The sequence below is a fragment of the Pristiophorus japonicus genome, chromosome 2 (genome assembly GCF_044704955.1).
Source record: "Pristiophorus japonicus isolate sPriJap1 chromosome 2, sPriJap1.hap1, whole genome shotgun sequence".
Taxonomy (NCBI): Eukaryota; Metazoa; Chordata; class Chondrichthyes; family Pristiophoridae; genus Pristiophorus; species Pristiophorus japonicus.
Window position 1 is genome coordinate 354,089,235 of NC_091978.1, and position 13,531 is coordinate 354,102,765.

Genomic DNA, 13,531 nt, shown 5'->3' on the forward strand with positions numbered 1-13,531 from the left:
ACGTGGGAATATCATCACAGTCTTTTCTAATCTGTGATCAGGTAGAAGTTAGATGAACTTTGATACGCTACATAAACATTAGTTTGTGTAGAGATAAAGGCTGCAACCAGTGGAATTCCAATTACACCTTTAGCACGAGTCAAATCTAGCCAGCGTGCTTCTGGGTCTCTAAGATTTGCTACACAGCAAACTTACTGCTCTTTCATAACTGAATACTAAGTCCCGCAGTAAATTTTTCTTTAATACTTCTCGTTCAATTCATTATAAACCCACCCTTTCCATCCACATACACTCAGTGCCTCCCCACCGTCGTCCAGCTGGGTGGGACTGCACTCGCCTGGTTCCATTTTTCTCTATCTAATGGTAGCCAGAGAATCACCTGCAACGGCTTCTCTTCCCACTCCCGCATCGTTACCTCTGGTGTCCCCAGAGGATCTATCCTTGGCCCCCTCCTATTTCTCATCTACATATTGCCCCTTGGCAACATCATCTGGAAACACCGGGTCAGTTTCAACATGTACGCTGATGACACCCAGCTCTACCTAACTACCACTTCTCTCGATCCCTCCACGGTCTCTAAATTGTCAGACTGTTTGTCCGACATCCAGTTCTGGATGAGCAGAAATGTTCTCCAATTGAATATTGGGTAGACTGAAGCCATTGTTTTCGGTCCCCGCAACAAATTCCTTTCCCTAGCCACTGACTCCATCCCTCTCCCCAACTTGTGTCTGAGGCTGAACCACACTGTTCGCAACCTTGTGTCATAGAAACATAGAAAATAGGTGCAGGAGTAGGCCATTCGGCCCTTCGAGCCTGCACCACCATTCAATGAGTTCATGGCTGAACATGCAGCTTCAGTACCCCATTCCTGCTTTCTCACCATACCCCTTGAAGTAAGGACTACATCTAACTCCTTTTTGAATATATTTAGTGAATTGGCCTCAACAACTTTCTGTGGTAGAGAATTCCACAGGTTCACCACTCTCTGGGTGAAGACGTTTCTCCTCATCTTGGTCCTAAATGCCTTACCCCATATTTGACCGAGAAATGAGCTTTCGACCACATATCCGTAGCATAACCAAGACCGCCTATTTCCACCTCCATAACATCGCCTGTCTCCAACCCTGCTCAGCTCATCTGCTGCTGAAGCCCTCATCCATGCCTGTGTTACCTCTAGACTGGACTGGACTATTCCAATGTACACCTGGCTGGCCTCCCACATTCTACCCTATATAAACGAGGAGGTGATCCAAAACTCAGCTGCCCGTGTCCTAACTCGCACCAAGTCCCACTCACCCATCACCCTTGTGCTCGCTGACCTACACTGGCTTCTGGTTAAGCAACACCTCAATTTCAAACTTCTCATCCTTATTTTCAAATCGCTCCATGGCCCTCGCCCCTCCGAATCTCGAATCTCGAATCGCCTTCAGCCCCACAATCCAGAGATGTTTTCGCTCCCGATTCTGCGCTCCCGAGTATCCCTGATTATAAATCGCCCAACCATTGGTGGTCGTGCCTTCTGTTGCCTAGACCCCAGGCTCTGGAACTCCCTGCCTAAACCTCTCTATCTCTCTTTCCTCCTTCAAGATGCTCCTTAAAACCTACCTCTTTGACCTGCGCTAATTTCTACTTTTGCGGCTCGGTGTCAAATTTTTATCGCATAATATTCGTGAAGCACCTTGGGACATTTCACTACATTAAAGGCGCTATATAAATACAAGTTGTTGTGTTGTTTATTGCTGCCTTGTGAATCCTCCTCCTAATTGGACAATATATCAGTGTGTCTCTGGTTTGCACTGCTCTGCACTCAACCAATAGGAGTCCTGCTTTTTTAAGGGCAGATTGTTGTAGGCTCAGGGTTATCCTCAGGACAGGCAGTCTCCACAGTCAATGATATAGCTGCAAATATTAGCTGGTAGCTGTTGACGTGATTCAAGACTCCAAGTTTAGAAGCAGTTAGAAACTGAAGACAAATCTCCAAGTGAATTATTTTCAATCAACAAGTTTACATTAGGACTCTCAAATCTCCTAGCAACCAGACTGCCACACATGAACAGGATTTCTAATTACTGTTGTGTTTGTAATTTTTTTTTTTTAAAAAAGGCCATGACTGAAGGGACTATTCTTTCCTCCTGCTTTCAGAAGATGTACGCTGTGGTTTTATAAACCTTATGTACCAGGCGAGTTATCCCCTGGTGTCCTGGTCAATACTGATCTCAATCAACATCACAAACAGATTATCTGCTCATTATCCCATTACTGTTTGTGGGAGCTTGCAAATTGGCTGCCACGTTTTCTACATTACAACAGTGCTTACCCTTCCAGACCAGTTCATTGGCTGTAAAGTGCTTTGGGACAGCCTGAGGTCGTGAAAGGTGCAACATAAATGCAAGTCTTTCTTTCTTTACCGTACCCCACTTTTTGTCCAAGGTGCATCATTCACTGAATCCAACAGGTCCCTGATAGATATCATCCATCGTATTTCTACTTGCCTTCACAATTCCAGAGATTGGGAGCCTCTGAATACTTTGTTTTCGGCCTTTGATAAATGTACTGAAATAAACTACAGCAATGCAAGTCCACGACAAGTTGGCCCAGGCCTCCCGAATGACTTGGCGTTGGGAGTAACTTGTACTTACGGCTCTCGCGCCATTCTGGGTCTTCCTTTTCGTTCTTCTGCACCATTTCTTGAGCTTCCTTCAGGTTAATGTACAACTGCTGGGTTCGCTCCTCTTCCAGGCGCTTGATCTCCTCCTCTTGTCTCCTGCGTTCCTCCTCCTCTTTTTGCTTTGCGACAACAGGTGAATTCCGTTATTTATTGAGAACATCCACCAAAGTGTTTCATATTTAAAAATCAGCATTTAGGGGCAGGAAGTAATTTTGATACAAACTCTTAATTCAATTAGAGATTCAGGAAATAAAAAGCCCTTTGTGCTATCAAATAGCACATGATAAAGTTAATACTGTACAGGCATTACAATATCATACTAATCAATAACCAAGAACCAGCAGTAGGATATGACAAGTCATTCGATTGACGATCATCACATTTAATCCCTAAAGTCCAATGGCCAGTTGCTTATCTTAGGACTTCCAGTTAGTCTCAGATTTCTCATTGTTCACGAGTCAGTCATTTTTACATGAAAAAGTAAACTTTATTTTGGTAACTAACAAAAGGCATTAACAGTTCTGTTTACTGCTCGCGAAACTGTATGTGGAACATAAAGGAAAGAATAAAATCAAAATGCTGTGCGGGAAAATTGGAAAGTGGCAATTGTATTGTCCAAAGGATTGGTTGACATAATTTGACTGGAGGACTTCCAGGAGTGTGGGACTGCTGACTGGGAGACCAAGATTGAGATGCCAGGTCTTAAAAATTTCTACTCAGAATTTCTCTTGACTAAGGACAAGATTTTAAATCCTTGTCACTTAAAGACAGGCTTGGGTTGAATTTGATGACCGAAGAACATAAGAAATAGGAGGAGGAGGAGTAGGCCATTCAATATCATGGCTGATCATTGACCTCAACTCTACTTCCCTGCCAGCTCCCCATAACCCTAGACTCCCTTTAGATGACAATTAAAAGAAAAAAAATGTTTAAATAGTAACTATGCTGCAATTCCCCTCCCCTCAATGGGTTGTAACAGACCTCTTGCAACCTCCTGGGATGTCACAGCCCTTATTTTCTCACCCTCTTCCTTGCCGCTCCCTGCAACATACCACACACAAACACACCATGATCTTAGATGTAAGCAGCCGTTTGCTTGATTCCCAAAAGTAAATAGATGGCAAGGGTCAATATTTACAGTTTCCACACTGGGGAATAATGACGCCCATTATGCAGCATCTCAAACCCCGTAAATATGAACGCAGATTTCAACACTGGAATTTAAAAGTATCCATTTCAGGACAAGCCTTCCTGGTTAATTGTGAGGGAGCTGGATCAACGAAGGAAAAGGAAAATGGAACGGATTGGGAGGCTACTCCACTGGCATGTATCAAACATACCGAGGAACTCTTAAAGGGGTAAATATTTATCCTGCTTCGATAGCTATTGTAATATATCCATCAGAACAGCCCGCTATTCTAGGCACCAACTTGGTTTCAGGGCCACACATGGCACTTCCTTCACCTTTGGGACGTTTATTGATGGGCACTGGGGACAACTAAAGAATCCCCAAGGTTTTATTCACCATCTTATGGCTAGGTTTTGAAGGAATCAAACATGGCAACAATCGAGGCCCATGGTCTGACGAAACAGAACGGTTCTGGTCGCTTATCTGGTGGAAGGTTTACGATCTGGTTGTGTGCAGATAAGCAACGATGTGTCCTGAACCATTTAGGTATAAATAAAAATAACTTGCAATCTTATCAGGGCAAGACCCTAATTTCTTTTATATAAAAGAGACCGAGTCTTAACACTGAGTTGCAATATATGACTACTCCGTTACAATGGAATGTGCAGTGCAATAAATAAACCTCACAGCAAACTTCATACATGGAGGTCAAAGTATCAGAGATGACGACAGTTCCAGGCTCAGTTGTCGTATCTCGCTGACCAACTAGCCAGCCAAAGCCTACTGACTAGGAGTTCGTAGAGGGATGTGATTGGGGCCAGGAGAGGCGCGAGTTCGGGGCCCAGAAGAGGCGTGGGTCCAGGGGCAGCATGGGTCAGCCCACATGCGATTTATGTGTGTACTAGGTCCATGCAGCAGAGCTGGTTTCCGGTCATCTTGGTTAATCCTTGCCACTGGACCAAGACCTCGCTCTGTCAAGCCCGTGTGGTGGCTGGTGTGCAACGGCCACCACACGTTAAAAAAATCCACGCACAGGCATCTTCCACCTTTCAACATGTAGTTCAGGATTGGGAATATTAGATCCTTCATTGAAACACCTGTGAACTCATCCCTTTTCGATGTGGAAGCAAGTCATCCTTGTTCCGAGGGATTGCCTATGATGATGACTGTCTAGGCTTCCAATGCCCCCAGGCAAGGTGCCCCTGCATGAATCAGCATACGCGAGAGAAAGGGGGAAAACTAGACAGTGCTGGTCACATTAAAATATATTCTCCTGGTTTTTTTTTTAATATAAAAACAAACCCCTCCCTTTTTTTTTCCTCTGATGATGGTTCCGCCATTCACACCCTATCTAGACTCATCTTTTCTTTCCTAACTTGTGCCATTACCATCTCATTTTTGCCCATCATCTCTTTTGCCTCTTAAATCTCTTCTGCCTTCCACCCTATCACAGACCTTCCCGTTTGGTCTTTTCTCCCCTCCCCCTTTCAGTGACCCTGCACTTCTTTAAGAATCTGTTACATCGCGAACTTTTCCAGTTCTGACGAAGGGTCACTGACCCAAAACGTTAACTCGGTTTCTCTCTCCACAGATGCTATCTGACCTGCTGAGATTGCCAGCATTTTCTGTTTTTATTTCAGATTCCAGCATCCGCAGTATTTTGCTTTTGTATTACCGCTGGTCACATCCTGTGGTATACCACAGATGTTCGACAGATTTCTCGTGGGTTGAGTAGGGGAAAAAAAAAAACGAAGCTAAGTTCCTGCTCCTGATTGATACCCATAACACTGTCGCAAGAATGTTGATATCTGGCAAGGGGTTAAGATCAGGAGAGCAGTGACATTCCAACAGCCTTTTTGTACCCACGGCCTGCACACAAAACTCCTTGTGGAACAAAATGGCCGTGTGGAACTGTACGCCTGTAGGAATAATCACCGTGGAGGAGAGTGGGCTGGGAGCTGGGGGGGAAAAAAAAAGAGCAAGAGCAAATTGGGCATGGGAGGAAAGGAGAGGAGGGGAGCAATGTTCCTGCTAAGCGGCGCGCGCTCACCGGCATTTACATGGAAAATAAAACGCACAATCATTTGAATGTGCGGCGCAGCCAGTTAAAAGGGACCGTGCACAAAAATAAACTAGAGGGAAGATTAGAGGGAAGGGCAGTTTACCTTAAGTTCCAGTTGGATTTGCTCATGTTCAGCAGCTGCTTTCATGGCCTGCTCAGCTTCTGCTTTCTTCTCAACCTCTTTCTGTCTCAAGGTATGCTTGGTGCCCCTGTCCTCCATCTTCAGTGAGTAGGAGAATCTTCGAATCAATTCCTTTTCTTTCACTTTCCTGTCCAACAAAGAGCTTATTAAAAAGATACCCAAACACACACACACACACTGGAACCCTGGAGTACAGGCACTTGATTGCTCCCCCTCTGCAATAGCTCAGAAAGTACATCTACTGGCTAGTTGAACCATCCAGGCCAGGAAAGATCCTACATCCAAATCCAAGTCTATTCTGGAGCAGCTTTACAGAAGGTTGCATTATTGGTCCCAGCACGGATGGTTTAGGCAGTGGAAAATCAGCTAGGATTCCTGCTCCTGGATCAGCCACCGCTGCTAGAAATGCATGCATGTGGACATCAAGCAAGGACACAAGAGGCTCGGCTGCATTACTGAACAGTCAAATTGATGCTCACACTTTATCCGTGACTTGGGCAAGGTATTGGAGGCTGCCCGACACTCCTAGAACTGAACACAAACAAGGAGGCAACATCTTGAGATGACAATTGGTTGGGAAAAAAAAAAAATTCAGCAAGAAGTGTATACATTTTCTCCAAGATATACCTCACGCAACTACTGCCACTGACCCCACCAAAGTTCACCAGATGTGCATAGAACGCGTTAGGGTTACGTGATCCTATAACATGCAGTAAATTTAAACTCAAAAGGCTTGGGGTCTAGTCACATAATCCAACCACAGGAATCTACTGTCTGGAGCTTTGTGTAGACACATTAGTACAGGTAGGACCCTCCCTTATCTGGTACCACCCCTCGTCCGGCACGATTCTTGTAAAGTCCTTACTCTACGGCATGAAACCACACGAGGCACATCATGGGGATCTTAACTCTTTATTCACAGGACTCCAAAAGCGATAACCCTGCATGGGACCTCCCTTTTTATACCTGTGTGATCAGGTAAGGAATGTCTCCCACAAGTTCACCCCTTGTGGTCAAGGTGTGCATCTAGGTTGTGTGTATACAGTAATACAGTGGTGTTACATTGAGGTTACATACATGACATCACCTTACCCCCCAAAGACTTATTGGGATCATAGGTTTAGTCTTTCAGGTGGTCTACGCTCCCTCGTGGAGCGCTGCAGTTGGGGCTCTGGTTGTTAGAGACTGACGCGAGTGTCTGTCACCTGTGGTGATTCCGGCCTGTCCGCAGGGACTGTGCATTCTTCTGATTGCTCATGTTGCTCGTTCACTGGCAGTGTTGTGAGCTCCATCTCATGGTCTTCTTCAGGTTCCTCCGTGTCCATGCTGGACTTGGTCCAGATGCTTACGGCCTATCTGACCATTGTTGAGTTTTACCACGAGGACCCTATTCCCCTCTTGGTCAATTACAGTGCCCTCAAGCCATTTGGGCCCCATGGCGTGATTGAGGATGAATACAGGATCGTTTATTTCTATACATCTCCCCCTCGAATTATGGTCATGGTACTCGTTTTGTGACTTGTGCTTGCCCTCAACTATGTCGGTCAGGACTGGGTGAATGAGGGCCAACCGAGTTTTGAGTGTCAGTTTCATTTATAGCTCTGCGGGCGGGACCCCCGTGAGCGAGTGCGGTTGAGATCTATAGGCCAGCAGGAGATGTGATAGGCGGCATTGTAGGGAGGGTCCTTGAATCCTGAGCATACCTTGCTTAATGATTTGGACCACACGTTCCGCCTGGCCATTGGAGGCCGGCTTGAACGGCGCAGTCCTGACGTGGTTGCTGCCACTGCCCGACATAAACTCTCGGAATTCGTAGCTGGTGAAACATGGGCCATTATCACTAACCAGGATGTCCGGCAAGCCATGGGTTGCAAAGATTGCACGTAGGCTTTCCACGGTGGTGGATGATGTGCATGAATTCAGAATGATGCACTCGATCCATTTCGAGTTCGCATCTACCACAATAAGGAATATCTTTCCCATGAACGGGCCCACGTAGTCAACATGAATGCGTGACCATGGCCTGGTGGGCCAGGGCCACGGGCTGAGCGGGGCCTCCCTGGGGGCATTACCCAGCTGGGCACACATCGTGCACCTGCGAACAGAGTGTTCCAGGTCTGAATCAATTCCAGGCCACCAAACGTGTGACCGGGCAATGGCCTTCATCAGCACAATACCAGGGTGCTCGCTGTGGAGTTCCCTGATGAATGCCTCCCTGCCCTTCTGGGGCATAACTACCCGACTGTCCCATAGTAGACAGTCGGTTTGGATGGAGAGCTCATCCATCCGTCTGTAGAACGGTCTGACCTCCTCAGGGCATGCTCCGTGTGCGGGCGTCCAATCCCCAGTCAGGACACATTTCTTAATCAGGGATAGGAGGGGATCTCTGTTTGTCCAGATTTTGATCTGGCAGGCTGTGATGGGGGAGCCTGCGCTGTCAAAGGTATCGACAGCCATGACCATCTCAGCACTTTGCTCCGCTGCCCCCTCAGTGGTGGCCAGTGGAAGTCTGCTGAGCGCATCAGCGCAATTTTCAGTGCCGGGCCGGTGCCGGATGGAGTAGTCATAAGCAGCCAGCGTGAGAGCCTATCGCTGTATGCGAGCTGATGCGTTGGCATGGATAGCCTTGCTGTCTGACAACAGGGATGTTAATGGCTTGTGGTCAGTCTCTAATTCAAACTTCCTACCAAAGAGGTACTGATGCATTTTTTTTTAACACCATAGACACATGTAAGCGCTTCCTTCTCGACCATACCATATCCCCGTTCTGCTTGAGCGTGACCTGGAGGCATAAGCCACAGGTTGTAGTTGACCCTTAGCATTGCCCTACTGCAACACGCACCCAACCCCATAGGATGATGCATCACATGTCAGAACCAATTTTTTTTTTTTTTTAAAAACAGGGGTCACACAGGGTCAACAACTTGTTTGAACAAAGTAGGTTTCACGCCCAATCAAAAGCCCGTTCCTGACATTCCCCCCAAAACCAATCGCAACCCTTATACAGGAGCACGTGTAGCGGCTCCAACAACGTGCTGAAGTTCGGCAGAAAGTTCCCGAAATAGTTCAACAGTCCCAGGAATGAACGCAACTCCGATGTGTTGCAGGGCCTGGATGCTCGTCGAATCGCCTGTGTTTTGGATTCGGTGGGCCGAATCCCATCAACAGCAACCCTCCTGCCCAGAAACGCAACCTGAGGAGCTAAGAAAACACATTTAGACTTCTTGAGTCGCAGGCCTACCCGGTCCAGTCAGCGTAGCACCTCCTCCAGGTTGTAGAGGTGTTCCTCGGTGTCTCGACCAGTGATGAGGATGTCGTCCTGGAATACAATCACTCCAGGAATGGATTTAAGCAGGCTTTCCATGTTTCTTTGCAAAATCGCGGCCACTGATAGGTGCCTGTTTGGCATTCTGTTATAAACGAACAGTCCCTTGTGCATGGTGGTCAGTAGTTTAGATTCGTCGACCAGTTCCTGGGTCATAAGGACTGAAGTGAGGTCCAACTTGGTGAACAGCTTGCCGCCTGCCATCGTGGCGAAGAGGTCCTCCGCTCTCGGGAGCGGGTATTGATCTTGTAGGGACACCAGATTGATGGTGGCCTGTAGTCGCCATAGATCCTGACAGAGCCATCCGCTTTTAGGACAGGAACGATGGGGCTCGCCCAGTCGCTGAATTCAATGGGCGAGATGATGCCCTCTCTCAACAGCCGGTCCAATTCGCTCTCGATCTTTTCCCGCATCACATACGGCACCGCTCTGGCTTTGTGGTGCACTGGCCTGGCATCCAGGGTGATGCGTATCATTACTTTAGTGCCTTTGAAAGACCCGACGCCAGGTTGGAATAATGAATCGAATTGTTGTAGGACTTGAGCACGAACTTCGCTCCACAGATGACATTGCGTGAACATCCCCCCCATTTCCAGTTCATCTCGGTTGACCAGCTCCTAACAGTGAAGGACCATTGCCCGGGACAATCCAGAGTGGCAGCCGATTCACTAATCCATTGTGTGTGACAGCCAACATTGCACTGCCGAGCACCGGAATGATTTCTTTAGTGCAAGTCCGTAATTGTGTCTCAATACGTGCTAATTTGGGTCTACTGGCTTTAAGTGGCCATAGCTTCTCAAATTGCTGAACGCCCAAGGTGTGCATCTAGGTTGAGTGTATACAGTAATACAGTGGTGTTACATACATAACAATTCTGGTGGCTGGGGGCGCGTGCGCAGAACACGGCCGAACTACACATCGACTTTGTGGCTGCGCTGACACTCGGCCCGCCGGGGGCCGCACCAAAACTTCGGGCCTGGGGCACCGACATCCTCTCCCCCGACCGCGGGTTGCCTCCCCCCTTGGGCTGACCTCCCTTTATCCTGCAAAAATCCCTTATTCGGCACAGGCCAGATCCCGAGGGTGCCTGTAACACGAATGATAGATCTGTGTATTGTTGAGAGACCCACAGGTGGACTCATGCATCAAGGCTGCAACACATCTCCATTCAGATGGACCCTGAAAATTTGCAGGGGTGGGGGGGGGGGGGCGGAGCTAATACCTGGCACAAGTGGCAGGATATGCCTGCCCACAGCCGCGCGACTGATCCCACCGAAGTTCACAGGGTCAGGGGCCATGGCCAGGAGAAGTAAGCGTTTGGTAATATTCGGCCTGCCCAAAGACATCAGAAAGGTTGACAGTAATCGGCCTTCTGGGTGGGCGGGGTCATGGTGCCTAGTTTGCCTTCCCCCAAGAATTGTATGCATCTGTGCCTCACTTACAATCCCCCCCCCCACCACCTCTGACCCCATCAAAACATTCTGGGCTCCTCATCTCCTCGGATCCATGCCCTGAACCTGACTTGGGCCCTCGGGCGAGCCTCACTTCCACCATTTCAGCCAGATAGACCTCATTACCCTGCTCCAGCGCCAATCAAACGCTGATCCCCGACTCAGGGCTGAAGAGCTATAACTCTCGACCAAGGGAATCGCCACCTCCCCTTACAGGCGTCCTTTCTAGGGGGCAGGTGGAAGATGTGCCACCCAAAGACCATTCCATAAACATCTGAACAAGCTGGGACCCAGTTGGTGGCTGTTCCGGCAGACGCCTGCAGTCTTATGGTGGCCGTCCACAAGAACGGCTGTGTATTATCGGAGCCACTATATTGCTTATGGCCTTACGTGAGCCTTTGATAGTTTGTCTTTTGACATCCTCTATCCCAAGAGTTATTGTTACAGGACATTAATGATTAGACATGTAACAACCAGGTTTGCAGGTTTGATGGGGTTGGGGGGGGTGGCGGGGCAGCGGGCGGGCAAAAGGAAGGAAATAAAACAAACGTGACTTGACAACTATCTGGATTTACACTGAGCATTTCCTCCATGTTCAATCTTAAGGTTCCAACGGGACTGGTTGCTAGTTGTTTTTCCCTTCACACAAGTTCTTGATTTGAGAGAGTTTAAAAAAAAAAGTCAGAACCTTCGGAGTTTGAATGCCAATTGCGACAAGTACACAAAACATGAAATTCTGTTTGGATTTCGCAAATCTCCCACCGTAAGTCGGGAGGCCGGCAAAACTCCCAGGAAAATGATAGAGACCAGACTGTCCGTGGACCTACACTCCCTTCCCATCGCCCACCGCAAAGACACGATATATATATATTTTTTTTAATAAAGTGTGTAGATTGGGCTCCTAGCTCAAGGAGCGGATAGGAATTGGTGGGTTCGGGCTGGGGGGGGGGGATGATGTTGGTGGTTTGGGCAACTTCTGCTCCCAGTCAGGCTGGCGGTCACTGGAGATGTGTCTAAAGTGGTGCTTGCATCCACCTGGCCCATACTAATGAGGTGCCCTCCTACTAACCTTGTGGCAGTACCATCGGGTGCCAGGCTGGCGTAACAATCGGGATCGTGACCCGAGGAATCTCACACCCCAGACTTTGCCACCTTCTATCAGAGAGTTTGGCAGCGGCAACATAAAAGCAAACAGTCAGAACAACAGCAACCTTTCACTGCATCGTTAGACAGGCTACCAGTCACTTGATTCGAAGCGATTCCGATTATTACTATTTGTAACCAAGGGCGACCCTCCCTGCTGTACATAAAATGTGAGCGGGACAGACTTGCAAAATGGATTAAAAAAGAAAACCCAAAGATCATTTCAAAAAATGTTTGAATGTTAATTATTAATAACCGCATCGAACCACAAGATAAAAATAAGCCACGTTATTCAGTCAAAACAGGAAATGCATAGCAGGTTACTCAGCATCTGAAAGTGGGGGCGGGGGGGAAGTGAAAATGAATTTTGGGTGTTTGGAACTGCAATGAACGTTCCCCCCCCCCCTTATATCTGTGCAACATTTGGCAGATACAGAGGACTAGACCGATATTAATTGTAGTCCATTAAGATAAGTAGACAAGTTTTGAAAGTCTCAATTCAAAATACCTGAATTTGAGATCTCAAAATCAGTTGCCATAACGGGTAACCAACTCATTTATTTCACAATTAAATGCTGGCACCAACCAAGAGCAGTACAATGAAACTGAATGGCAATTCATTGAAACAAAGCTAAATTAAAGAGTTGAAGTTAAGCCCCTTGGGCTGCTGTTTTCATGTCCTGGAGAATAATGTGCAGTATTGGAAGGTTTCACAGGCTGATCAACAGTGTGACAGGCTGCGACACGAGCACTTCTACCGTGGCCATAGCTATCTCTATACCAGCCGATAGGTTAATCCTACGTGGCGGGCAGCTTTTATGGGCTCCCACAATCCATACACTGAGGGGGACCATCCACACTCGGGACGCAAGTATACCGATGGATGGCAACCTGGAATTCAAAGCTGCAGCTCCGCTCTCCACCTGCCGGGACTATCTGGAGTGGGGTTCGAACCCTCCACCTGATGACTCGGAGATGGGAACAGCCAAGGGCTCGCTCCAGACCTTTAAAGCCGAGAACTACAGTGCAATTTGGCCACAGCCCATCAACTGCCGTCTCAGCTCGGAATAGCAACCAAACAGAACCAAATCCAAGAGTCAGACAGCAATTGCACCTGTAATTATAACTAAAATGTAGGATTGGCTTCATATTAACACTAAAGCACCCTTGTGCTCGCTGACCTTCACTGGCACCTGGTTATTCAATGCCTCAATTTCAAAATTCTCATCATTGTTTTCAAATCCCATGGTCTCACCCCTCCCTATCTCTAATCTCCTCCAGCTCCACAACCACCCCCACCATCCGGGATATCGGCGCTCCTCTAATTCAGCCCTCACGAGCATCAGTTTATAATCGCTCAACCATTGGTGGCTATGCCGTCTGTTGCTCATGCCTTAAGCTCTGGAATTCCCTGCCTAAACCACTCCGGCTCTCTACTGCTCCTTCCTCCTTTAAGACGCTCCTACCTCTTTGACCAAGCTTTTGATCATTTGCCCTAATTTCTCCTTATGTGGCTCAGTGTCAAATTTTGTGTCTTATAACACTCCAGTGAAGTGCGTTGGGATGTTTCACTATGTTAAAGGCGCTATATAAATACAAGTTGTTGTTGTT

The 13,531-nt window shown here is 47.5% G+C and overlaps 1 protein-coding gene across 4 annotated transcripts in view; it reads right to left on the reverse strand.

Annotated features, from left to right (window-relative positions):
* The window catches only part of sh2d4a (SH2 domain containing 4A), a 51,559-nt gene that overhangs the window by 17,183 nt on the left and 20,845 nt on the right, over positions 1–13,531 (reverse strand). For all 4 annotated transcript variants that reach the window (XM_070865959.1, XM_070865968.1, XM_070865950.1 and 1 more), the window contains exons 4-5: positions 5,963–6,128; positions 2,640–2,787 (exon numbers count right to left, since the gene is read on the reverse strand). In XM_070865959.1, the coding sequence (XP_070722060.1) occupies positions 2,640–2,787; positions 5,963–6,128 (314 nt within the window). The remainder of the gene's footprint in view (positions 1–2,639; positions 2,788–5,962; positions 6,129–13,531) is intronic.